The following is a 27,342-nucleotide window of genomic DNA, read 5'->3' as shown; positions in this document are numbered from 1 at the left end:
TTCAGGTCCTTTGTAGAGAGCCACACTCGATCCCCGGGGCGGTAACTAGGTGCCTCCAGACGTCTCGCGTCAGCCTGCCAGACCCGGTTGCTCTCCCGGAACCAGGCGTCCACCGAAGGCACGCCGCTGGGCTGGTCCGACCATGGGAACAAGGGCGGCTGGAACCCCAGCACGCATTGGAAAGGGGTGAGGCCCGTGGAGTCCTTGCGAAGCGAGTTCTGAGTTCCGAGTTCTCCCTGATCTTGGCTGCAGTAAGTCCTCAAGTACCTGTTCAGCTCCTGAATCTTGCGTTCCGCCTGGCCGTTGGACTGAGGGTGGTAACCTGAGGTCAGATTCACTGACACCCCCAGGAGCTGGAAGAAGGCACGCCAAACCCGAGATGAGAACTGGGGCCCACAGTCCGAAACTATCTCCTCCGGGAGACCTAAATTCCTGAACACATAATGAAACAGGGCCTCGGCTGTCTCGAGGGCCGTGGGCAGCCCCTTCAGAGGCACAAGTCGGCAGGCTTTAGAGAAGCGGTCCACCGCTACCAGGATACACGCGTTACCCCCTGTCCGTGGCAAGTCGGTCAAGAAGTCGATCCCTAGGTGTGACCAGGGGCGCCGAGTGACGGGGAGCGGCACCAACTTGCCGACGGGCAGGTGGCGAGGTACCTTGGCCATGGCGCAGGTGGAACACTCCTGGACGTAGCGGGTAACCTCTTCTGCCATCCTCGGCCACCAGTAGCGAGCCTGAAGGAGCTGGACTGTCCTCTTCTCTCCTGGGTGGCCCGTGCCCGGTCCCTCATGCACCGACTGGATTAGCCCACCACGGCAGGATGTGGGAACAAAGACCCTTCCCTCAGGGCAGCCTCCGGGGGCGGGCTCCTGGATGGAGGCAGCACGGATCTCGCTGTCCATGTCCCAGACAATAGGCCCCACGACGATCAAAGGGGGAAGAATGGGGTCCGGATGTCTGGGTTCCTCAGGCCCGAACAGCCGGGACAGGGTGTCGGCCTTTCTGTTAAGTGCCCCAGCTCGGTAGGTGACGTGAAATTGGAACCGAGTGAAGAAGAGGGCCCAGCGAGCCTGCCTGGCATTGAGTCTCCGGGCCTCCCGCAGGTACTGGAGATTCTTGTGGTCTGTGACCACAGTAAACGGGTGCTCTGCACCCTCCAACCAGTGCCTCCACTCATCCAGGGCGAGCTTAATAGCCAGAAGCTCACGGTTGCCGATGTCGTAGTTTTGCTCTGCCGCCGAGAGCTTGTGTGAGAAGAAAGCGCACGGGTGGAGCCGTGGTGGGGTGCCTGATCGCTGAGAGAGAGCGGCCCCCACCCCGTTGAGGAGGCGTCCACCTCCACCACAAAGGGCCTCCGGGGGTCTGGATGACGTAACACGGGAGCGGAGCAAAAGGGGAGTGGTGATCTGGCTGTAACCCTGAATGAACCGACGGTAGAAGTTAGCGAAGCCCAAGAAGCGTTGGAGTTCCTTAATCGTCCCTGGAACGGGCCAGTTCCTCACTGCTTTTACCTTCCTGTCGTTCATCTGTATCCCCCGTGCACTGATGACGTAGCCCAGAAACTGCACCTCCTCACGGTGAAACTCACACTTGGAGAGGTTAAGGTAGAGCTGTTGGGAACGAAGTGCCCCTAGGACCTCACGGATGTGGTGATGGTGCTCCTCCAGGTTCCTTGAGTATATCAGGATGTCATCGATGCAAACCATGACGTACCTTTGTAGGAAGGGTCGGAGCACCTCGTTCATGAACCCCTGGAACACAGCTGGGGCGATAGATAGGCCGTACGGCATGACCCGGTATTCGTAGTGTCCGGAGGGCGTTATGAAGGCGGTCTTCCACTCGTCCCCCTTCCTGATGCGTACCAGGTTATACGCGCTCCGGAGATCAAGTTTAGTGAACACCCGTGCCTCCCTTAGGGCTTCCAGAGCTGCTGGGACAAGCGGGAGAGGGTAAGGGAGAGGGGAGATCTGGGCGTTAAGCTGTCGGTAATCAATGCATGGACGTAGCCCCCCCGTCCTTCTTCCCCACAAAGAAAAAGCTCGACGCAGCCGGGGAGGATGACTTCGTGATATACCCCTGCCGGAGAGCCTGCTGGACGTACTCCTCCATAGCCTGATGTTCTGGAGTGGAAAGGGGGTAGACTCGGCCCCTTGGCAGCTTAGCCCCGGGAAGCAGGTCGATGCAGCAGTCCCCGAGCCGGTGAGGGGGGACACGAGTAGCCGCCTGGGCACAGAACACGCCCTTGAAGGCCTGGTACTCCGTGGGGATCTCTGCCTGCTGGGATGTCGTAGCTTCCTCCACCCTGGTGGCGCCTACCAGGGCATTGGGGACCCTGGATGGCAGCCGGGAGAGGCAGTGTTCCCGGCAGTGGTCACTCCATTGCAGGATATCGCAGGGGTCCCAGGAGCATGCAGGGGCATGCTGTTTCAGCCAGGGCCTACCCAGGATCACGCTGACAGTGGACTCATCGAGCACCATGAACCTTATTTCCTCCCTATGGAACAGCCCCACGCATAGAGTCACTATGGGCGCACAGTACTTCACCCAGCCCCGACCCAGTGGGCGTCCCTGGATGGTCTGGACGGCTAAGTCCTGGGAACCCCTCTCCCGGGGGAGCTGCAAGCTGTTGAGGCAGGCTTGAGAGATGAAGTTCCCTGCCGAGCCGGAGTCCACCAGCGCATCCACAGACAGAGAGAGAGAGAGAGAGAGAGAGAGAGAGAGAGAGAGAGAGAGAGAGAGAGAGAGAGAGAGAGGCGTCAACGGGAGTGTGGACAGTAGAAATGTCAGATGGAAACTCTACCGTACTCACCGCTGCCGGAGCAGGACACGTGGGGCATCTGGCGCTGGAGTGGCCAGGGCTCCCACCATACTGGCACTTGCCCGAAGCCCGGCGGCTGTTCCTCCCCCACCGGGGAAGCCTCTGAGAACCCAGCTGCATGGGTTCGGCATCAGGGGTGGCTGCCAGTCCAGGCTGTTCCCCCGAGGTTAGTGACATGGGGTGGCATGCGGACAGTTGCTGAGAAAGGCCGATGGATTTCCCAATGAAGTCCTCCAACCCCGTAGCGTCATCAAACACCGCCATGGCCTGTTTAATCTCGGGAGAAAGACCCAGCCGATATACCCCCAGTAGCGCCGCCTCGTTCCAGCCACTAGATGCCGCCAAGGTGCGGAAACGCAAGATGTACGCCGTGATGTCATCCTTCCCCTGGCGCAAGCTAAGCAGCTGGTCCGCTGTGGATAGGACCCCGGAAGCGGCACTAAAAACTTCGCGAAAGTGTGCCGCGAAATGAGCGTATACGTCCATCTTGGAGCGCTCGGAAGGAAAGCGCTGAGGCTGCATCTCCATGTAGAGGTTCACCTGGAGTAGGAAGCCGCAAAAAGTTCCCGGGAGCGCCATGGGACTGCCGGTGATAGCGGGGGTGTCCGGACGAGCGGCGGTGGGGGGAAAGGCGGCTCGAAGCGCGGCGACTAGATCCTGAACCGGATCGGAGGATGTGCTGGGTCGGTTCTCCATGTTCCGGTAAGAAAAATCCCCTCTTTTCTCTTTTCCTTTTTTTTTTTTTTTTTTTTGAGGTCCGTTATTCTGTTATGCTAAACACAGAGGTGGAAGCCGAAGTGAAGGCAAACAGTTTTAATGCCATAAACACACTGGTTAGCAGAGACAATGATATATCCGGTGGTGCGCTAGGGAGCGCGGCCCACGAAGTCCGGAAGTGAATGCAAAAGGCAGTCTGTGTCCAAATCCTTGGGAGCGCTTTAGCCGAAGCGCGAAGCTGGGCATTTACACAGGCGTGTAGTGAAAAGCACAGCCGAACCGTAGATAATAACGGACGGAGGTTAGAGTGAGAGAGGGGATTATATATGGTGGTTGATGAGGTTGAAACGCGAGTCCGGTGTGTGTAATTAGTACGCCGGCGAGCCGCTCCGTGGGGGCGGGGCACGCACGAGAGAAGAGTCAGGTAGCTCCCTGACAGGTGCATGTTCTGCGGTTTGAGATGATAAGAAAGAGTATAGTGAGTATGGTTTTCTATGATATGTCAGGAAAAAAAGTATTTGCATATACATCATTTCTACAGATTGAGTGCAATTAAAATTCTAACTTATTTTTAGCAAATAAATAAATAAATAAATGATTTTGTCTTGTCATTCTAAACCTTATGTTTTCTCTACAATTTATAGGCATCAATAAGGAAGTGCTGTTTTATCTGCTCTGTGTGGATGCTTCTGTTATTTCCCTCAGTTTATACACCCCCATTTCTTCATTGCATTATTTAATAAAGAAAAGAATTTAATATATATCACTGTTTTATTTATTTATTTAGTCACAAAAACACAGAATTGCAACGAATTGAATGCAACACAGACGGCTCATATGGGAATGTCTACACTCAGTTGTATATTTTCAACATTTCGGTATTTCAGCATATTTACTGTGTTCGTACATGTTCCTAAATAAATCCTGGATTAAAGCATCCTGTGAATGCCACATCAGATTTATTTAGATTCAAGAAACAGAGAAAATAGATGTTGGGCTGGTAAATCTTCAAATAAGTAATTCTGGTGTTTATGACTTAACTGTGGAGGAGCAGGTACCACCTCCTACAAGATGTGTAGGAAAGAAAAGGATGTTCGTTCATGTACTAGGTAAGATGACGACTATTCAAATATATTAATATTGAGATTCTGTGTAATATTGACATGATGTGTCGTCACCTGACATTGTTCAATTTATTGTAGTATTGTGTAGTGTGTTTAGTTCTGTATTGTTTTATGTAGCTCTGCGCTTTATGTAGCAACATAGTTCTGGAGCAGCAGGGTTTCATTTCACTGTCTACTGCAGCAGATAAATAAGGTTAAAATGACAATAAAACTTCTTGACTTGAGTTGGAACTATATACTTAAGCTAGTCTCTTTGTATTTATAAAAAGATCCTGAAAGGTACATACAGTAAAAGAACTAAATATTCTTCCACAGTCAGTAACAACACAAAGTTCAAACCCAAGCCCTTAAGCAGAGATTGTAACCACAAAACCATGTTCAAAACCTTAAAGCTGTCTATGAAGAAAAAGCAATAATTTTCATTGCTTAAAAAAAGAAAGAAGAGACAACTGGATAGTGATTAATACAGAATCTGTAACAATATAGTGGAAGTAAGGGGAATAAATGGTAAGTGGTATCACTAACAAGTTTACCACATGTTTGTTCAGGCTAATTATATTCAGATTATCAAGGTAACATCATTTATAACAGCATTACATAAAAACATAGACTTATTCGATGCAAACAACTATCTTCTGGCTCACACTAAGCAGCATAACAATTTTAAATCACTTCTCAAATTCTCTTTCAGCTGTGAAAACATGGACTTGCCGTAATTTTAATTCAACACAGGTAGTACGTCAAGGATCGTCAACCAGCATCAATTGTTATCAAAAACAGAACTTTTGTCTCAGAGACAAGGGTGTTGCTTTTGCAGTTGATTTGAGAAGAAAACATTTACTTTGTGCATACTTCTATATAAACCAATCCTGGAATAAGCAGTCGTGCAATGACAACATTAGATTTGTATGGATTCCAGAAACAGAGCAAATATCGTTTGACTTGCTAAATATTCAGATAAATCATTCTGCTGATTACACATGTACAGTAATTCAGTACTTCCCACCTCCTACACACTGTGTGTTAATCCAGAGGACATTGATTCAAGTAATAGGTAAGAATTTAATCATTTTATTTATTGATTTATTTATTCATTCATTTGCTCACATGAACATGCTTGCATATAGCATCGCATTGTAATGAATTATACATGTACATATATCTTGCTTAGTGCATTATTACATTATTACAAAAACATCTACTTTTAACATCTAGATCTTTTAAATTGTTTGTGAATGATCTTTGCTGAATATTCTTTATATAAATTTAAATAAAAAAATTGATTTTCATGGATGAAAGTACATTCAGCTACTCTGCAGTATTGATAGAAAGTAAAGATACTTCGCATAAAATTTTAAAGAGTCATTCGATTATTATATAACAAATACATGACCGTTATGCCTATTAAGCCTATTTCTAGACACATTTACTAATTAAGCCTAAAATAGTCTGTCACATAATTTTGCTTTTTTAGTAAAATAAATAAATAAATAAATAAATACATGAACAGTTGAAGAGAAAGAAGTAAAAAATATCTAGAAATTGGTTAAATAATCTAAAATTTATTTACAAACAATCTACTAATGAAAAACATTAGTTAAATTTGTGGTGTAGGTGGAAGCTGCTGGAGGAAATACAGCTGAGGGGTGATGTGCAAAAACTCGGGTAGATTAAAAATAAAATAAAAAAAAAATACAATTCTGACTAGGAGTAAGTTGCTGTAGTCTACTCTGTTAATAAAAATTGACTTAAACTACAAAAGTAGCCAAAATGGTGGAAAATGTTGCAAAGGAGAGACCTGTTGTGTATTGAGTGTATAGTTTTGCTAGTATATATTTTCTAAAGTAATCTACAATTGTAGATAACTCCCCTACCTATAGCTTTTATTGTTTTGACAAAAAAGTTCGAAGGGCAGTTCATGTTTACCCCACCCCCCACCCCCTTTGGTCACTGCAGCATCTCCATCTGTTTCTGTGGCATGTGTGAAAGAGCCTGATGGAACTCCCACTATGCTTTGTGCTACTGAGGGCTTTTACCCTGCTGATCTGAAACAGGCCTGGCTCAGAGATGGAGAGTACATCAGTTACCTGAACACATCACTTCAAAGACCAAATTACGATGAAAATCTGAGCACTTCTCACATCAACTGGACCTTCAAAAACAACACAGATGGGTCCTACAGCCTTATGTCATACCTTCACCTGTCATCAAACATAGCAGAGCAGGTGATGTACTTCTGCTGGGTGAATCACTCAACACTGATTGAACCAATCACTGTTATCATGTCATCTGATGAATGCACCGAGACAGAAGCGGAATTCACAGGTATGAATCTTTAATCTGATGCTTTTTATGTTCAAAGTTTGTATATTGTATATTTGTATATTAGTATCTGTTTATTGCTTTAAAAAGTTTTACTGCTACCCCACCTCTGGTATTCAGTTAAGTGCAGAATAACGAGTAATAATGTATCACGTACTGTTGATATCTTTACAGGTATTTTTGTTCGTTGTATAGTCGTGGGGCCCATCTTTGGCTTGTTGATTTGCACTGCTTTGTTCATTGAAATTTACTTTCAGCACCTCAGTAAGTTTTTCTTCACACACACACACAAATACATATGAAACATTTATACAAAAATCCATTAGTAAAAGCAGTAAAACTCTTTTCTGTTTATGAATGCAGCGACTGTCTTGTGCAGTTTTTTTGAGCATCTTGCAGCATCTGTCACAGTTCTTCTGGTGATGCTGACTGTCATACCTTTTTCTGTATTTGCAGATAAATCAAGACAGACTTCATTATGATTTTTGTCTGAAATGTGGTGTATTGTGTAATATATATATATTTTTTACTGCCATACATGTTCTTTTTTTGATGCTAATACTGAAGACATAAAATAAACATGTAAAACAAATGAATATTAAAAAAAGTCAGTGTGTAACTTTAATATTTTAAATGGGTTGAGGTTTGTGAATCGAACCACTCTATATCATCTTTGGTCTACTTCTGATGCTGTGGTTACATCTGAACCTCTCTCACTCTCTCAGTTTTGGCTATTAACAACATGAGCTGAAGCAAATGCATCCAGTTCAAAAAAAGAGGTTTTGATTACTGTAAAAGTGTCATTACTTTCATGCGAGTGTATCTCCTGTGCACAGTTCTCTTCAAATCACTACACAGATTTTCAGTTGAATTCAGGTCTGGACTCTTCAAAAACTTTAATCTACTTCTGGTGAAGCCATTCTTTTGTTGATTTGGATGTATGCTTTGGGCCTTTGTCCTGCCGAATGATTAAATTCCTCTTCATCTTTAGCTTTCTAGCAGAAACCCGAATGTTATGTGGCACTACTGTCGGGTGTATGGAACTGTTCATTATTCCCTCTACCTTGACTAAGGTCCGACTCCCAGCTAAAAAAAAAACAGCCTCAAAGCATAATGCTACCACCACCACGCTTCACTGTGAGTATTGTGTTCTTTTAGCGACGCGCAGTGTTGTTTTTGCTCCAAACATGCTTCTGGAATTATGGCAAAATGTTCAACCTTGGTTTTATCAAACTATAACATATTTTCCCACATGCTTTTGGGAGACTTTAAATGTGTTTTTGAAAAATTTAGCTTGGCTTGGATGATTTTCTTCATAAGAAAAAGCCTCTGCCATGCCACCTTACCCCATTGCCCAGCCAGTACTTGCCAGAAATTCCTGCAGCTCCTTAAATGTTTCCGTAGGACTCCTGGCAGCCCTGACCAGACTTCTTCTGTTATTTTTTAATCAATTATTGAGGGACATCCAGTTCTTGGTATTGTCACTGTTGTGCCATATTTTCATACTTAAATACTATATCATACTTAATTATTATTATTCATACTATATCATACTTAAAGATTACTGTCTTAAATGTGTTCCATGGTATATCTATTGCCTTGGAAATTCTTTTATACACTTCTCCTGACTGATACCTTTAATAATGAGATCTCTCTGATGCTTTGGTAGCTCTCTGCAGATCATGGCTTTTGCTGTATTATACGACTAAGAAAGTGCCAGGAAATGCCTACTAGAACAGCTTAACTTTATTTGGGGTTAATCAGAGGCACTTTAAATTATGGCATTAAATTGTTTTTACTCGTCCAACAAAGATTTCAGTTTGTTTTTTGATTGAGTTTTACAGGTTATTAGGTTTACAGATTCATTCATTCATTCATTCATTCATTCAATCATTTTCTACCACTTATCCAAACTTCTCGGGTCACGGGAGGCCTGTGCCTATCTCAGGCGTCATCGGGCATCAAGGCAGGATACACCCTGGACGGAGTGCCATCGCAGGGCACACACACACTCTCATTCACTCACGCAATCACACACTACGGACAATTTTCCAGAGATGCCAATCAACCTACCATGCATGTCTTTGGAATGGGGGAGGAAACCGGAGCACCCGGAGGAAACCCCCGAGGCACGGGGAGAACATGCAAACTCCACACACACAAGGCGGAGGCGGGAATCGAACCCCCAACCCTGGAGGTGTGAGGCAAACATGCTAACCACTAAGCCACCGTGCCCCCGGTTTACAGATTTATTGGTCTAATTTTTACTTACAGTTCCCTAAAGTCGTGTTTTTACTCAATCCTGCATTTGAATCTGATTCTCTGTTCACGGGTGATCGAGATGGCCGTGCCTATCTGGGTTTCATAGGTTTGATTTATCTGAATATTTAGCAAGTCAAACGATATTTGCTCTGTTTCTGGAATCCATACAAATCTGATGTTGTTATTGCACGACTGTTTATTCCAGGACTGGTTTATATAGAAGTATGCACAAAGTAAATGTTTACTTCTCAAATCAACTGCAAATACTTACATTCTAAGGAGTGTTTTTGCTTCTAGTTTAAGTCATGTACTGCTGTTATGAAATACTGTGGCCAGTGTCTCTTGTATTCCTTAAAAGGAAGTACCATTTCAAAGACTTCTTCAGAAAGCAGAACTGACCTAAGAGTAAAATTAAGCTATTCATTAAATATTTTCATTGATTCTGTATATCTCTGTTTACAATTAGTCTCAATCTATAAATGCAAACTTTAAATACTGGCAAATCTATCTTTTAGATATTTGAATAATTTATTCTGTATATAAATGAAAACCTTTTTGTGCTCTTTACCATAAATGGTTTAAAGATTATTTTTACTGTTGGAATAACCCTAACCCTAATCGGTGTTCAGTCATCCTAACCTGAATATACATCTCAGTTATTTTTTCACTTGTAGTGGTTGTGGGTTGGTGCTCATCTGGACAGGAACTGATGTGATGTGTGTGTGTGTGTGTGTGTGTGTGTGTGTGTGTGTAGGAGGGCACTAGACCTAATAAATACTCCTACATATGTTTGTTTAAAACTTTCTGTAAAAATGTTTTCAGGGCTCTTGTGCTTTCTTCTAGCTCTTCATTTTTGCTACTCAAATACTGGTAAGCTATTTCATTCCCACTTTTAACTTTTTGCTGAATAACATGGAATTAAAAATGGCAATGTTTTAATAATTGAAATAACTTAAAAATAGCAAAATGAAAGCATGATGAAATATGCCGTATCATTGTAGAGTATTATTTATATAGTATCATATATGATTGTTTATTGTTTATCATTTTTGCAGCATATTATGCTTTCCTTGTTTCAGTCCTCATTTTCAGTCCTCATTTCCCTGTTTTTTGTTGGCATAGACACACAAGTACATTTACATTTTCAGCATTTGCCAGACGACCTTATCCAGAGCGTATATACTGTAATACCATAAGACTGAAACACTGTTTAAAGTTTGTTTATTTATTTTTGTATTTTTATTTTTTTAATTTTATAAATACATACACACATACAACACACAGGGGAGAAAATGCTAGTTCAAGCATTTCATGAAGAAGTAGGTCTTCAACCATCGTTTGAAGCTGTTCGGCCCCCTAGAGGAAGTTCATTCCACCCATCTTAAGTTCCAACTTCCTTCTTTTACTCTGCAACCTTGAGGTGGTCACAAAGATGATTTGCATAATCTGAAATCTAGAAAATCAAAGCAGCCGCAGAACCTGTCTTTAAATATGTTTAATTGCTTTTAGACTTGGGGGGCACGGTGGCTTTGTGGTTAGCACGTTCGCCTCACACCTCCAGGGTTGGGGGTTCGATTCCCGCCTCCGCCTTGTGTGTATGGAGGTGATACCTGTTCTCCCCGTGCCTCGGGGGTTTCCTTCGGGTACTCCGGTTTCCTCCCCCGGTCCAAACACATGCATGGTAGGTTGATTGGCATCGCTGGAAAATTGTCCGTAGTGTGTGATTGCGTGAGTGAATGAGAGTGTGTGTGTGTGTGTGCCCTGCGATGGGTTGGAACTCTGTCCAGGGTGTATCCTGCCTTGATGCCCAAAGACGCCTGAGATAGGCACAGGCTCCCCGTGACCCGAGGTAGTTCGGATAAGCGGTAGAAAATGAGTGAGAGTGAGAGCTTTTAGACTTCACTATATATATAATATAATATATATACAATATAATATTATGTTTGTCTTATTCACGCTGTATGTTGTATGTTTGCTTTAAAAAACACTTCTGCACATCCACCATCTCTCACCGTGCAGCTGATGAACAGCACTAACTCCTCCTGTGAATATACTAAAAGATGTTATTCATGTGGTGTGTACTCTTCAATTGTTTTCTGTCACAGTTCAAGTTGCAGGCAACATGAAGAACATTTAAGGTTAAGGCCCCAATGCAAACCAGAAAATACACTCAAAATAATAACTACACAGCTTTATACAATGATATGTGCCAAGGTTTTCAAGAGGCTGAAGAAAGACGTTTTGATGACGAGGAGTACTAGTACTATTGAATAACATGAGAGGGTACTCCTCCCTGCCAGTAGAGGTCACAATCTCCCTAATTCTAGTTCAGCCTCCACCAGCAAAACTCCATGTCACAGTATACTGTACAGTAGAAATCCATTAAGTTCAGCAACACATGCTTTGCTGAAGGAATTATGAGCCTTGGAGCCTTGGAGCCTTGGTTTTCTCTATTTGATTTTATTAGTTTGTATGCTTGGCCTTCATAATAAAGTGCTTCTGAATTTCACTCTAATCTCTGAATCTCAATCTAAAGGCAGTTTGGAAATTTGGAAATAGATTTACACTTACTTCTCTCAGGTCACCCAGAAATACAGAGATCAACTGTTTGGTAAACAAAATATTATTGTGGCCTTTCTTGAACAATTGCATCATAATTGGTCAAGCCTTCTGTCATCTGCCCACAATGCAGTGAGATCTTCACACTTGCCACAATGTCCCTTGTTTCCCATTATCATTGCACTCTGATCTGCCATTATCACAAGGTTTCACTACTAAAAAAACATGTTGACTTCCATCTATCTGAAGCTCTGGTCATCAGGAATAGATGAGGAGACGCCAAAAGACCTGTGAAGTGGTGTGTCTGACTACAACAAACAGTGCTTAGACAAAATTTTCAAATATGGTCTGGTTGTTCACTGGGTAACCTTTACCTGAGACAAAGTACTTAGACAAGCTGGTCCAAAATTAAACCACCTTAAACTACCATCATCCTCTAGGCTAGCCCTTACATGTCTGTGCTGAAAATGTTTTCCTCTGCCTGGGGCTTGTGGTTGAAGGCGATAGAATTGAATAAGGACAGTATGTCAAGTTTGTTTTTCTGTCACAAACTTCCTGTGTTCTCATGAACTTCACTTTGCAAGTCCACCCCCGCGTGTAAAGATTAAAAAAAGATCTTATGTCTCATCTCATGTAATGTAAAAATTACACTTCTGTTGTAACTCTATAAAATAACCTCGGTCTCAGACGCAATCTGGATCCGTATAAACAAAGACATTAACAATATGCCCATTGTTTCACAATAATGAAAAGATTCTGTGAATGGTATATGCAATATAAGATCTATTTAAAGAATGTATGACCACTTTAGGTCTGTCCATATTATATACAAGATTATTGCTTGGTTCAGGCATTTTCTGGAGATTCAAGGGTTTCAGTTTACAGACTTTTATTTGTTGTTTCCAGGTTCTGCTAAACTGTGAATGTGTCCTGCCAGAGCTTTAAATTAAATACAGAATAAACAAAATAATTTTAAATAAAATACTGCTATTGATGCTTGGATTCAGACAATTCAACACAGTTGTAATGACGTTGTAGCTGTAAACACACTGGCAATGACTTACAAACTGCTACTGCATTTCACAAGTAAACCGTAGCAACAGACCTGCTTTAGAGTTCACAGCCCCGCTTTATTTCACAATGTACAAGGCAGAATGATAGCCAGAAAAAGTGACATATTCAGGGTGCATGTATTGCGGTTTGAGATGATAAGAAAGAGTATAGTGAGTATGGTTTTCTATGATATGTCAGAAAAAAAGTATTTGCATATACATCATTTCTACAGATTGAGTGCAATTAAAATTCAAACTTATTTTTAGCAAATAAATAAATAAATAAATGATTTTGTCTTGTCATTCTAAACCTTATGATCGTTTTCTCTACAATTTATAGGCATCAATAAGGAAGTGCTGTTTTATCTGCTCTGTGTGTATGCTTCAGTTTATACACCCCCATTTCTTCATTGCATTATTTAATAAAGAAAAGAATTTAATATATATCACTGTTTTATTCATTTATTTATTTATTTATTTAGCCACAAAAACACAGAATTGCAACGAATTGAATGCAACACAGACGGCTCATATGGGAATGTCTACACTCAGTTGTATATTTTCAACATTTCGGTATTTCAGCATATTTACTGTGTTCGTACATGTTCCTAAATAAATCCTGGATTAAAGCATCCTGTGAATGCCACATCAGATTTATTTAGATTCAAGAAACAGAGAAAATAGATTTTGGGCTGGTAAATCTTCAAATAAGTAATTCTGGTGTTTACGCCTTAACTGTGGAGGAGCAGGTACCACCTCCTACAAGATGTGTAGGAAAGAAAAGGATGTTCGTTCATGTACTAGGTAAGATGACGACTATTCAAATATATTAATATTGAGATTCTGTGTAATATTGACATGATGTGTCGTCACCTGACATTGTTCAATTTATTGCAGTATTGTGTAGTGTGTTTAGTTCTGTATTGTTTTATGTAGCTCTGCACTTTATGTAGCAACATAGTTCTGGAGCAGCAGGGTTTAATTTCACTGTCTACTGCAGCAGATAAATAAGGTTAAAATGACAATAAAACTTCTTGAATTGAGTTGGAACTATATACTTAAGCTAGTCTCTTTGTATTTATAAAAAGATCCTGAAAGGTACATAAAATAACTAAATATTCTTCCACAGTCAGTAACAACACAAAGTTCAAACCCAAGCCCTTAAGCAGAGATTGTAACCACAAAACCATGTTCAAAATCTTAAAGCTGTCTATGAAGAAAAAGCAATAATTTTCATTGCTTAAAAAAGAAAGAAGAGATAACTGGATAGTGATTAATACAGAATCTGTAACAATATAGGGGAAATACAAATTATATTTAGCTTGAGTTTACATATAAATAACATTTATTAGCATGATTGTCTTTTCATTTTGATCCATGTCATGTGTCAAGAGGTCTGGCAGAGCTCCCACAATTCTTTGTGCTGCTGAAGAATTTTATCCTGCTGATTTGGAGCAGGTCTTGTGAGATGGAAAATGCATCAGTTACATGAACACTTCACTTGAATGTCCATTTGAAGAAAATCAAAACACATCTGACATCAACTGGAATTATAGAAACAACACAGATGGATCCTACAGCCTCACATCGTGCCTTCACCTGTCATCACAAACACCACAGAAAATGATATACGTCAGCTGGGTCAACCACTGCACCCTGAGCCAACCCATCACTGCCAACATATCCTCCACTGAGTGTACTGAGAGAGAACAGGCATCAACAGGTATATATGTCTGTTAGGATACCTTAATTATACAGGTTTGGTCAAAACTTTGTACATAAATATAATTTTATTTAACTTTATTGTTATGTTTGTTTGCAGCACTTGCTGGGATCAGTTGCATTTTGTTTACTGGCATAGGACTAATCATCACAGGCTCCTATCAATGTATTAAAGGTTTATGTATTGTCTTCATGCATTTACCTGTATATTATTCTCTTTCTTGTACATATGAAACATATTCATAAATCATTATAACTGTTTCTAATAATAATATAATCTGCTTCTGTGCTTCTATTTCTTTTTAATTTGGTAATGATTTGGTGTGGATGTTTAAAAACCTCTATTAATCTCTAATAAATCACTAATAATGCTTTATTATTAAAAGCGTTAAAAGCCGTGGATGGCTGCTAAAGTGCGTGCGCTGCTATAGACTAGAGCCCTAGCCTTCAGAACAGGGGACAGCAGCCCTAAGAACAGCAAGGGTCAAACTGTCCCGAGCCATCAGAGAAGTAAAGCGCGCACATGCCCAGACAATCCACACTCGACACATGTGGCAGGGCATACAGGCGATCACGAACTACAAGACAGCTTTAGCGGCCGATGTGAGAGGAACTCTATGCAGAGTTAACCCACGGAAGGTTGCTGGACCAGACAACATTCCTGGCAGGGTGCTCAGGGAATGCGCAGAACAGCTAGCAGATGTCTTTACTGACATCTTCAACCCTTCCCTGAGCAGCGCAGTTGTTCTTATGTGCCTCAAGACAACCACCATTGTCCCTGTCCCAAAGAAGTCTACAGTGTCCTGCCTCAATGCCCATCGCACTCACACCCATTTTAATTTAGTGCTTTGAGAAGCTCGTCATGAGGCACATGAAGACCCAGTTACCACCCTCACTGGACCCCTTACAGTTTGCGCATCGTCCAAACCGCTCCACGGACGATGCCATTGCCACGGCCCTTCATTTAGACTTCACCCACCTCGACAATAAAGACACACATACGAACGCTGTTCTTAGACTCTAGTTCAGCATTCAACACAATCATCCCTCAGCAGCTGAAGGCTTCCCTCCCCCCCATCCTGACTACGTTCTACAGAGGGAACATAGAGAGCATCCTGAGCAGCTGCATCACTGTCTGTTTTGGGAAATGCACCGTCCTGGATCACACGTCACTGCAGCAGATTGTGAGGTAAGTTGAGAAGATCATTGGAGTCTCTCTTCCCTCTATCATGGACATTTACACAACATGCTGCATCCGCAAGGCCAACAACATTGTGGATGACCCGATATACCCCTCACACACACTCTCCACTCTTCACAGAATCATTTGGGCCTTCACGACCAGACTGTGTAACAGTTTCTTTTCACAAGCCATAAGACTCCTCAATAACTGAACTGAACTGTATCAAGCACAATACACACACACACACACACACACACAATAAACTGTATGGACTGCAATGACCCATACCAAACACTCTTCCAATTTACATCAATGTCTACAGCACCATCATATCAAATTGTTTACATGTTGTTTTTGCACACTGTTTTTGCTCTTTACACATGCTGTCTTTCACATTGTAGTTGATTGCTGTTTTGCACAGTACTTACAATACCTCATGTAACTGCTGCTATAATACTAATGTGTTCATTCCTGTATTTCTGCACGTGTAATATTGTAATATTATGTAATATTACAATAATAATAATACATAATAATACATACAGTATTTACACTGGTCTGTTTTTTTGTGTATTGTCTTTTGTGTAATGTTTTGTATTGTTTGTCCTGCACTGTCTTTTTTGTCTTTTGGTCCTGCACTGTTTACACCAGGTCACTTTATGTATCTAGGATGCACTTTTTTGTCTTTGTTCTATGTAGCACCATGGTCCTGGAGAAATGTCTAATTTCACTGTGTACTGCAACAGCTATACTGTATATGGATAAAATGACAATAAAAGCTTCTTTACTTAATAATGCACTGTAAAAAAATTCTTGAAAACTTATAATCATGTTATTATACAAGTGTAAACGTTTTAAGTTATAATGTATACGTTATAAGTTGTAAAGGAAGTTCAGGTTTGTAAAGTAATATGGAATCTCTTATTTTTTCTTATTAAATTATTTAATTGTATGTTGATTTTTAATTGTACTCACTGGTGTGTGTTACTGTATGATGCCATAAGAAGCAGTTTGAAAAGAAGCTTAGGTATTTGTCTCATATGTGACATTGCTGTTGTTGTGGGCTTTTTATGTTTTTGTTTTCACCTTCCTTGTTATTATGATTGCTATGTTGCCTAATTAACAAAATTAAAATTATTAGTGTAAAAAAAGATGCAGCGGTTATAGAGAAAGCAACTGTTTTTCACACCCTCCATGAGAGTTAGGGAGTGGGCGGAAATTTGTAAGTACAGTCTGGTAAGGAAATGACTCTTGCATTTATGTCTTAGAGGTTTTTACTTAAGGAAATGCAGGTGATTTGCATAATCTATCTAAAGAGCTCAGAAATACCTGTGTATACTACAGTTCATTTGAGTGCGTGCCACTTTACTGTGCAAATACTGATGTAACTTTTGTTTACTTCGAAATTTTTATAACTGAAGTTGCAATTCTGACTGTTGTAGGAAGTAGACTTTATTTACTGGAAGTAGTCTCCAGTAGGAGCTTCTCCATTGCCTGAGCTTGTGTCCCAGTGTGCATCACAGACCCAGGTGTACTCTACACTGGGAAACCTTCGGCCTGTTCCATGTAAGATCAACAGCAGCCTCACCACGTCTGACTCTGTTTGACACACTAAGAAAAACACTTTAACTTGTTTGACATCAAGAAAAACAAATCCGTATACAACTGCATGTAACTGTATAGAGACACAAGTGTGAATTCACTTCAAATAACGTATGTTCTAATTGTTCTTTTTGTTCAATGTTTTCCATTCTGTTTAACATTCTAAACAAACCTGCACAGAATCAGCTTCTAGGCAGTTATCAAGTAAAAGCCAGATTATTTTTGGCTTTTTGACTCATGCCAACAAATTCTCAAAGCAAAGGTGATGCAATTTACTAGATTCAGTTCTCCTATGTACTCGTGGTTGTTTCCTGTGCTACTGACTGCCATACAATCTCAAACATAATAAATCCACTCACATGCTTAAAATTAGCAAGGGGTTGTTTTTGCTATTGCTTTAATTTCTTTAAACATACATTTGATCATTTTGGCCAAAGACTTCCATTTTTAATGAATCAGTCTATGTTTCTTGTTTCCAAAGTTCTTGCACATATACAGTACTATTGTTTTGGCAACATCAGACATTGTCTCACATTTGTAAGACAATGAGTCACAGGTAAGGGTTCCTTCTGGGGACTCTTCTGTTCAGAGCATTTATCTCATTACTCTATATAGGAGTTCTAAGTAAGAGTTTTATAAATCTTCCAGATTTTGCCTTGACTTCCACATCTCTTCCTAACTGACATTTCAGACTGTGGAAATTTCAATCTTTAATCAATTTGATGCTCTCACAAATAAACACACACACTTACCCACCCACCCACCCACCCACACACACACACACACACACACACACACACACACCCAGTTGAACATGAAATCTGAGCTCTACAGTACAGTAGTAATACTTCTCTTTTCATTCTTTTCTAATTTATAAGTATATTTAAAAAAAAAGTAGAATTGAGAAATGTAGAATCTTAGGTCACATTTTTGCTTTGTGACAGCGTGCACTCGAGCTGACATGGACTAACAAGCTGACAAGTTTCCATTTTAGACTTAAGATCCATTTTAGAAAAGACATTGGTCAAGAACACACAATTTGCTTAAATTCAAATAGTGATATATAAATATATAAATATTAAATATTCAATATATTCATAAATTCATTTATGTACAGCAACACACATACAGTATAGAGAATTAACACGTCTTACCTGACAACAGAAATATGTGCAAAATGTGATTTGGTATTTAGTCTGATAAGGTGCAGTACAGAGAAAGTTTAACCTGTACAGTAAGGTTTTTGTTGCCTTTGTTATCCTGTGGTGGGCTTTTTGTTTTTGTAGAAACTTTTTGCACTTTACTTAACCGTTATCTATGTGTGTGTTTGTGTGTGTGTGTGTGTGTGTGTGTGTGTGTGTGTGTGCAGTGTTTGTGTGTCTTGGCTAAATGTCAACATATTTTACATGCAGGAAACGCTGACCACTATGATATACCTCAGAGCCCACAGCCTTTATGTCAGGCTAAATAAGGCTTAGCAATAATAATGACAGTAGATGCAGAAAAAGGACCTATTAAACAGCGTGCGCTTGTTTTTAGCTGCAGATAAAAATGTTTTGCAGTTTGTACATTTGCTGAAAATTAATTGACAAAAGTTTTCATTTCCTAAATTCTTCAGTAAACATCACAGGAAAAAACTCAGAAGGTTATGACTTTTGCCCACTTCTTGATTACATTTCCATGTATAAATGCATTAATATAATTTTCACTTAGAAATATGTTATAATATTAAAATATGGGTCATGTTTACATTTAGATTTTTTTAAATAGCAAGTTAGGATGAAAATCGAAGATAATGTGGCTAAATGCAAGAACAGCCCTTTACAGCTACCGCATGACCTTTGTTTTCTCATGATAGAATTAAGAAGGGATAATATGTATGGCACATCTTTTGCCCACTTCCTGTGCTCTTTATAACGTTGATTCGCAAGTTCACCTCCACATATAAAGAGGTAAAGGTTGTTGTATAACACATTTCCTTTGTCATCATTATCTTAGGTATCAGTTATTTTAAAAGAACCTTGTAAAACTAGACCCCTGTTTGATGCTGATCATAAATTATAAAAATGTAGATCTTGGTGAGCAGTCAATATTATATATGTGATTGTAGAGACATTTCTGATTGTGTGGTACACAGTATTGGCATTAAAGAAAACTGAGCTGTGATTTATCCTCACTATCCTCGTATCATATTATGATACAGAATAGGAATATAATTTGTATATATTTATATTTTTCACCAAAAGAAAACTCACTCTGAAGAGTATACTATGCAGTTACTCTAGTCGTAAAGAAACTCTTGCTGACTTGCATTTCAGATAAAGGAAACTGTAGCCACAAACCTGCCTCAGAGCTAAAAGTCCTGCTTTATTTCAGGCTGCCTGAAGCAGAATAATAACTAGAGGAAGGGGTCTATACAGTAAATGCTGCATCGTCTACAATTTTGAGAAAGATGTTACTGTATCGGTGTACAATAAATTTCGTGTTTTATACATCAGTAAGTATTAAGTATCACCTGTAACATCAAACCATTTTTTTACCATGACTAATTTCTGTATCATTTATAGGTACCAGTAAGAAGATGCTTTATCTATTCTGTGTGGATTCTTCTGTGTTATCATTCAGGTAATATAATATTCTGTTCTGTTATTATCTTATTTAATAGAAAAGATTACTGTTACTTAAATAATATATTTAATAGTATAATAGATAGTATAATTTACACAGATTTTGTTTTATGGCTTGTGGATGAAAAATAATACAACCCTTTTTCTGAACTGTTTTGTTTTCCCCAGCCATAAGTACACAAAGTTGTACTGAGGTCAATCAGACAGAGTCCATCGTCCACCATCAAATCTCTCAGGGACTGTCAACCACCATCAACTGCCATTACAGAAAAAACAACAGTCAATCTCTAACAGCATCTATGAGAACAAAACATAATCTGTGTAAATACCGCTATTTCAATACATCCTGGACTAAACAATTCTGTATTGATGACATCAGATTTACATGGAATCCAGAAACAAAGGAAATATCATTTCAGCTCTTAAATCTTCAGATAAATAATTCAGGTCTTTACACATGTACTGTCAACAATATCTTCCCACCTCCTACATGGTGTTTGGGACAGGAGACGATATTCATTCATGTAAAAGGTAAGTGTGCTTAAAAGACAATAATCCTTAAACTGGAAAATACAAACTGTGGATTACAGGCTTATAAATCTGTTTATATGATTCATAGATCATTTATTTTACAATATGATATGTTGTTGCTGCTGCTACTTAAGCAAATTAAAATATAATCTGATAATGACCTAGTAAAAGCAAATAAATAACTAAGGTGCATAATATGGATGTTTTAAATGGAAATTCACTTTTGGAAACTAGATTATATGAGTATTAAGCAAGTATCTTTCTTTATTCCATTGTAATTTATTATGTAAAATAATTGAACAAGTAATTCCCTCTATATTAATTAGTACATTTACCGATATGTCCTCTTTACTACTGTAAAAAAATCCTATATATGTAGGATATGTAGAATATTAATATATAAACAGTTATACTTGTACTAGTAATTCATTTTAAATATCATAGAAATAAGGATAAAAATAAATATAATAAGTAATTATAAAAACATACATAATCATTTATTGTAAATGGTAATTACACAAATTATACTAATTATCTATGTGTCATATACAAAGTGTGTCGTCATTGTGTAAGTTTCAATTTTTAACAAACTACTGACTTTTGTAAAACACCTTTTATTCTAGTATCATACAGTATATACTCTCACTGCCTATGCGTTAATTTTCTTGTGAGTTCAGTAAATAACACTAGTTATGTTATTAAAATGATAAAATAAACGAAAGGCACTGAGTTGTTTGCATCAAGCACCACCTTATACCTGTCATTTTTTTTATTTATATATATTTATATTGTAAAAACGTTTAATGCAAAAGTTAACTGCTACTGGCAAATACTAAATAATATTCATTTTAAATATTTAAACAAAAAAATGACTATTTTTTGACATATCCAATATGGATATGCATGTTGCAGACATTTGTAATTACACCACACCTCATGTGCCTATTATAAAGGAAAGCAGTACCATTCATTCTTTTTATCAGTGTAACATTGTGTAATTAGGGTCTTTAATATGCACTTTCCAATTACTACAGAGTGTCTTAAAACAGAAGTTATTCTGTACATGGTAGATGCACTGTCTGTGCTTTAAATCTCCCTTTGCTTGTTGAAAGTGTTTAATTTATTTAATAGGAAGATAATTATTCATAGCATTTTTTCTCACGTAGAGCAAACTAAACACTGTTGTATGCACTGTGCACAGAGCAAGCTATCTCTGCTGGGGTCACATTTTTTAATTCATTTAAAATAATATTAACTTATATTTTGCGAAGGTTTTTTATTGATGATGCTGTTGTTGTTCATAAGGTCATGGAAAAATCATATGAGCATTATAATAAAATTAAAATGTAACTACGTGAGCTGAATAGCTGGAGGGTGGGTATTGAGTAGATTTGATTTCTTATGCTGACTTTTGACTTTTCTGACTTTTGTATGCAACTTGACTCTAGATTCTTGCTATTAGAATTGCTGGATTGTATAATATTATTGATGCTGTAGTGTTTGGAAGTGATTAGCATTGTCTATGCTAATTAGTTCTCTCAGGATCGAGTAGACCCCCTTAAGGGCAAAACTGTAGGCAAAGCTTACTAAGATATATTGAAGATTATGCATAACGGTCAGAAGCTTATTTTGCAATGGCTAGAAGCATAAATTTAAATAGAAATGTCAAGTTTAGTAGAGTGTATATCTTCTTTTTCAGATTAGTCGCTAGTTTCCTCTCAGCTTTACATAAACTCTCTAACCTCCCTCATGTTAGGCTTCAGATATGTGCCTCAATCTTTCTCAGAACCCAGAGACCCAGAAGCTCCATTAACAGAGGCTACACTACCAGTTAAATTCATCTACCCTCCTTGGTTGCCTCAGTATCAAACAGCGGTGATTGGTGGGCTCTGGAATTGTCAGTCTGCTGTAAAGAAAGCTAGTTTCATCTCAGCTTTAACTTTTATTACTTACTTTTCATTCTGGCATTAAATAAGACCTGAATATCTCAGCAGAACTCAGCTTCATTAGCAACAGCTCATCTTTTGAATTCCACACATTACCTCTCCAATCAACCTTCTCATATTTTTTATCTACTGCCCTCCTGGACACCTATGAGACCATCTTTAAGAAATAGGCACATTTTAATTAGTTTCACTGTTGCACCAAATATTTGGATTTATTTTTGAATATTATGTTTAATGTGAATACCAATTTATATTTGCTTTCTTTCATTAAATTAACTAAGAGTCTAAGATACCCAACTATCTAAAGATCTTTTAACGATACAGTGCAATGCTCAAGTCTTATCATTAGATAGAATCAATGCAAAATCTTTATCATAGGCTGTGGATGTGTGCAAATGACCTTTCTATTGTTTGTTTCTCTGCAGCACCTCCATCTGTATCTGTGTCATGTGTAAATAGTTCTGACGGAGTTCCCACATTACTTTGCACTTCTGAGAGATTTTACCCTGCTGATTTGACGCAGACCTGGCTCAGAGATGGAAAATACATCAATTATCTGAACACTTCTCTTATACTGCCAAATACGGAAAACCTGACCTACTCTCATTTTAATTGGAACTACAGGAAAAACACAGATGGGTCTTACAGTGTCACATCGTACCTTCACTTGTCTTCAGACAGAGCAGTGTTCTACTGCTGGGTGAATCACTCAACCCTGACCCAACCCATCACTGTCAATATTTCTTCCACTGAGTGCACTGAGAGACGAGGAGACGATACTCCAGCAGGTATGGAGATTTTTGGGGTAAGGTTTGATTATACAATACTTTGATGGTGCTTACTTTATGTTATTTAATTTTTATTTTTTTCAGTGGTTTTATCATTCACAGGAATTATTTGTGGTATGATGGCTGGTATTGGGCTGATTCTCTCAGGATGTTATCTTTGTTTCAGTAAGTAACTTAGAAGATATCCAAATATTGATTTTGAAGCTTATGTTCCCTCATGGAGTTTTTCCATTCCATTGTCATCTTTTGTTTATTAGTTATCTGGATCTCTATTCAAATTGCTTTAAAAAAAAAACAAAAAAAAAAAAAGCTTTGTGACTATTATCTTCCAGTAATCATTCTAAAAATGTAATTTAATTTAATTGACAGGGTTTTCTTGCAGGACTAAAAAAAAAAAAAGAAAAGAAAATAGCTTTCTTTCTCATGCTCTAACCTAATGAGATTCTGGCTTTTGTTACCTAAACCTTCTCTGCCAAGCCTGAAATGTGCAGTACTTTATTCTGCCAGAGCCACAGGCAAGTCACCCTCAAGAGTTGACAGATCTGTCTCAATAGGTGGCAGGGATTGTCACCCCTGATGTCTTCTTGCTGTGCTTCACCAGATTAGAGTAATTTAGAGATCTTTATCTCTGTTACTTTGTGGCTGCCTTCTCAGGCAAATTCACAGCCACTCCAGACAGTGAGCCATCAAGTGGGTAGGGTATGATAGGGCATGCCTCAGCAACCTTGTTCAATGAAGTCTGAGATATCTCAGTACAACTAGGGCAGATCCAGGCTCTGGTGCAGCCCCAGGTAGCCTCTGCCACTTGGCAATGTCCTGGAAGAAAGCCCCCAATCCAGTCTCCCAGAGCCAGTGTACCCCACAGTTGCTGAGACATGTTTGCCCCTAGACAGCCCTATGCTGCGCAACCAGGGTGCTGCAACCAGTTCATTCTGCAATGCTCCCTAGTATTTGAAATGCAGCCCGCACAGTTCCCTTCAGAGAGGTCAAAGATATATGATTGCTCTACTAACAGGAAAAAGCTCTGGCATAGGCTATGGCAGTGTGGCAGCATCACCTGCAAGACCATCTCACAGTTGAATCATTCATTGCCAAACTATGAAGTATGACCTAAATTCAGAAGTTCAAGCGGCTGAATCCGCAGCAGGCCAGGTGATCCTTCATTTTCACCTGGTTTGATTTCATTCTGTTCTTTAAACCTAGGTCGGGGAACATTAAGCCAGATGCACTGTCACGCCATATTGGACCCTCCAGCTGAGGACTCCAACCCCCAGCCCATAATTCCATCTCCCAAAATAGTAGTGCCTATGTGCTGGGGTTTGGAATGTGTGGCCTGCCGGGCACTCTAGCAGGAGCCAGATTCAGGTGTTGGCCCGCTGGGTAGGCTGTATATCCCAGGGACTGTCCGACCACAGATTTTCGGATTTGTTGGGAATCCTGGTGTGGTCAGAACAGTTCTGATGGCCCAACATAGAAAAATATACCTGGATCTATCTCGCAGCCTGCCAAACCTGTGCCCTAAACAAGAAGTCTTAAGCTTGTTCACATGGGCTTTTCAACCCCTTCCCATTCCGTCTCGTCCATGGTCACACCTTTCCCTGGACTTTGTCACTTGTCTACCAGTGTCTCATGGAATAAGGGTGACACTTGTAGTGTTGCACTGGTTCTCAAAAGCCTGTAAATTTATTCCACTGCCAAAACTCCCTTCAGCCAAAGAGACTGATGTGCTCCTCCTGCAGCATGTAGTAAGAATGGTCCTCAATTTGCTAGTTGACAGAGAAACTTAAGTCAGAGAGGGTTAACCAAGATTTAGTGTGCTCCCTCCATTGTCTGGCCTCCTCCAATCCCTCAACGTGGGCATAACATCAAATGTGGGTGGAGTATGCCTATAACACACTGTGGCACTCAGCTTTGGGCATGTCACCTTTTGAACTTTGGGAGCCGTCCCTGGGGGTGGGTGTACTGTAACGTTGCGGGTGTATTCTCAGGTAAATCCGCCACCTGGATGCTCTTTTATAGCCCGGCAGTCTCATGCGGGTAATCAGCACTGATGTGTGGCACCTGTGCATGCCGCTATTTAAACCTTAGGGATTTTCCAGTTGCCATGCAGACATGAGAGTAACATAGCGGTAATTTTCCTCGAGAGGTAACCTTCATGATCCACATAGATTTTTCCCTAATGATTGAAGGATTAGAAATCCTTGATCACTGGACCAATAAATAAGCCCTGATAAGCTTACTAAGCAAAGAGTGTGGTCCAGACCAGTTTGTTGAGCCACTTCTGTGCTCCCTTCATATTGTTACTTTAACGTGCTGGTTGCATAATGGGTAGAACGTTGGGTCACGGGTTGTGGTGCACAACCACCGCAGTTTAAGTCATTCGCTATCATTCCCACATCTATTATTATTAATTGATGTCATAGCTCCAGACAATTGATCTGGATTCCTGTCCACCATTTCCAACATCTTTACCCAATTGGATAATGGGCCCTGCTCAGTAGTCACTCCCATTCTGTAGAATACTTAAGAATCAAGTGTATATATTATTAGGGTTGCATAAAATCACCACAGAACTTAAGAAATCTGAATTCTGAAGTTAATGCTAATACTGACTGCATTGGAATATGTCATTATAGGAAAAAGAACTTATTTAAGGTCTCGAGTAGAAGCAGCTCCATTGCCTGAGTCTGTGTCCCATTCAACTCTGGGGACACAGAGAAACCATCATCCTGTTTCACAAGTGTACTCAACACTGGGGAACCATCAGCCTGTTCCAGAGATTTACTCAACATTGGGGAACCATCAGCCTGTTCCACAGATTTACTCAGCATTGGGGAACCATCAGCCTGTTCCATGCAGGAACAATAGTAATGACAGCACATTTCCCTCACTATGACACTCACAAAATAATCAAATTTTTAAAATTTTTAATGTACCCACAGAAAGCTATCCAGATCTAATGTAATCTGATTTAACATTTCAATCACTTTTGAGTGTCCCATGTTCACCATTGCTTTTATTTTCATTGCCATTTTTTTATCGTTATTATCATTATTATCGTTCATTTTTATAGTCTTTTATTGTCTCTCATCTAATTTTCACCTTTCCTTTCCTTTTTGTCTCATATATGTTTATATTTTAATGATATTAGAGGTGCATGGTTGTTTATGGAGGGAAAGAGTTCTGCACAAAAAAATCATTATGCACAAAACACAAACAGCTGATTATAAAAGGGTTTAGAAATTCTTGTTAAAGTTTGTTGTATTTTTTGCATTTATTGTTTTTTATTGTTTAGTGTATGTAGCTCGCACTGTTTTATTATTTGTATAAATGTACAACAGGGTTCTTCCACTTTCATAGCGAATTGTAAAGACAGTGACTGTGAAGTGAATACAAATGTAACATGTATCAAATGTAACCGTAAAATGTAACAAATGTCTTGTGTCTTTATGCAACTTTTTATTTATAGCTATCAGCTATACTGGGACTTTTCACCTCTGCAATCATTGCTTATATGCAAACCACATAAACACAGTACACAGCATGAATGACATTCAGCATAAATGACTAATTTCCTGGCAAGCGTGCAAAGTCTCCACATACCCGGTATACACGTTTTCTGGTCTTTTGCCTCAGACCTGCCTCAGAGCTCCCCCAGGGCCATCCTTGTTTTCAGGTCACATGAGACAAAACAATGTTGTTTAATCTATGTAGACTTTCTCTGTACCAACTCACAGATTCTTGAAATATATATGTCAGGTGACCTTGACTCTGTTGTCACCCACTACTAATGTTTTCATGAGCTTTCTCTTTCAAATCCACCCACATATGTAAAATGCTGCCACTAAATGCTGCATTCAATTACAGTTCACTACTCATATTCACTACATCCAGCTAGGAAAACAAACAAACAAGGAATGCTTCCTTAACTAAGAATTCCTACTTGGGAAATAGGGGTGGTCTGGTAAATGCTTGAGTTCATCAATGAAACAGCAAACCGATCGTTTTAAGCATCAACAGTATGTGCTTTATACCAAATCAACATATTCACTTCCATCTAGAATATTATTTAAAGAGTTTGTTTTGAAT

The 27,342-nt window shown here is 39.8% G+C and overlaps 2 protein-coding genes and 1 long non-coding RNA gene across 6 annotated transcripts; 2 read left to right on the top strand and 1 right to left on the bottom strand.

Moving 5' to 3' along the window:
• The first annotated feature begins 5,177 nt into the window (after positions 1 to 5,177).
• LOC132863624 (tapasin-related protein-like) lies at positions 5,178 to 7,531 on the top strand. 2 transcript variants are annotated; one of them, XM_060896539.1, is made up of 4 exons: positions 5,178 to 5,713; positions 6,616 to 6,984; positions 7,156 to 7,245; positions 7,438 to 7,531. In XM_060896539.1, exons 1-4 carry the CDS (start codon positions 5,278 to 5,280, stop codon positions 7,461 to 7,463), a joined length of 921 nt encoding a protein of 306 aa, XP_060752522.1. In that variant the 5' UTR covers positions 5,178 to 5,277; the 3' UTR covers positions 7,464 to 7,531. The 2 variants fall into 2 exon arrangements, with proteins under 2 accessions (XP_060752522.1, XP_060752521.1); XM_060896538.1 differs by lacking the exon at positions 7,438 to 7,531 and having other exon boundaries at positions 7,156 to 7,431.
• Positions 7,532 to 14,322: 6,791 nt separating this feature from the next.
• On the bottom strand, positions 14,323 to 18,654 carry LOC132863747 (uncharacterized). The gene is made up of 3 exons (XR_009650140.1): positions 18,516 to 18,654; positions 17,220 to 17,370; positions 14,323 to 14,453 (listed from the first exon to the last, which is right to left on the bottom strand). It is a non-coding gene; the product is annotated as an uncharacterized LOC132863747 (long non-coding RNA).
• A 1,077-nt stretch (positions 18,655 to 19,731) lies between these two features.
• LOC132863396 (tyrosine-protein phosphatase non-receptor type substrate 1-like) lies at positions 19,732 to 27,020 on the top strand. Of its 3 annotated transcripts, none has more exons than XM_060896181.1 (6): positions 19,732 to 19,858; positions 19,929 to 19,986; positions 20,157 to 20,519; positions 22,891 to 23,253; positions 23,356 to 23,418; positions 25,890 to 27,020. In XM_060896181.1, the coding sequence occupies exons 1-6, from the start codon at positions 19,814 to 19,816 to the stop codon at positions 26,147 to 26,149; spliced, it is 1,152 nt and encodes a 383-aa protein (XP_060752164.1). In that variant the 5' UTR covers positions 19,732 to 19,813; the 3' UTR covers positions 26,150 to 27,020. The 3 variants fall into 3 exon arrangements, with proteins under 3 accessions (XP_060752164.1, XP_060752163.1, XP_060752165.1); XM_060896180.1 differs by having other exon boundaries at positions 23,338 to 23,418; XM_060896182.1 differs by having other exon boundaries at positions 22,891 to 23,270; positions 25,890 to 26,029.
• The last annotated feature ends 322 nt before the right edge of the window (positions 27,021 to 27,342 follow it).

The sequence above is a fragment of the Tachysurus vachellii genome, chromosome 20, assembly GCF_030014155.1.
Source record: "Tachysurus vachellii isolate PV-2020 chromosome 20, HZAU_Pvac_v1, whole genome shotgun sequence".
Lineage (NCBI taxonomy): Eukaryota > Metazoa > Chordata > Actinopteri > Siluriformes > Bagridae > Tachysurus > Tachysurus vachellii.
This window is presented reverse-complemented; position numbering and strand designations above follow the sequence as displayed.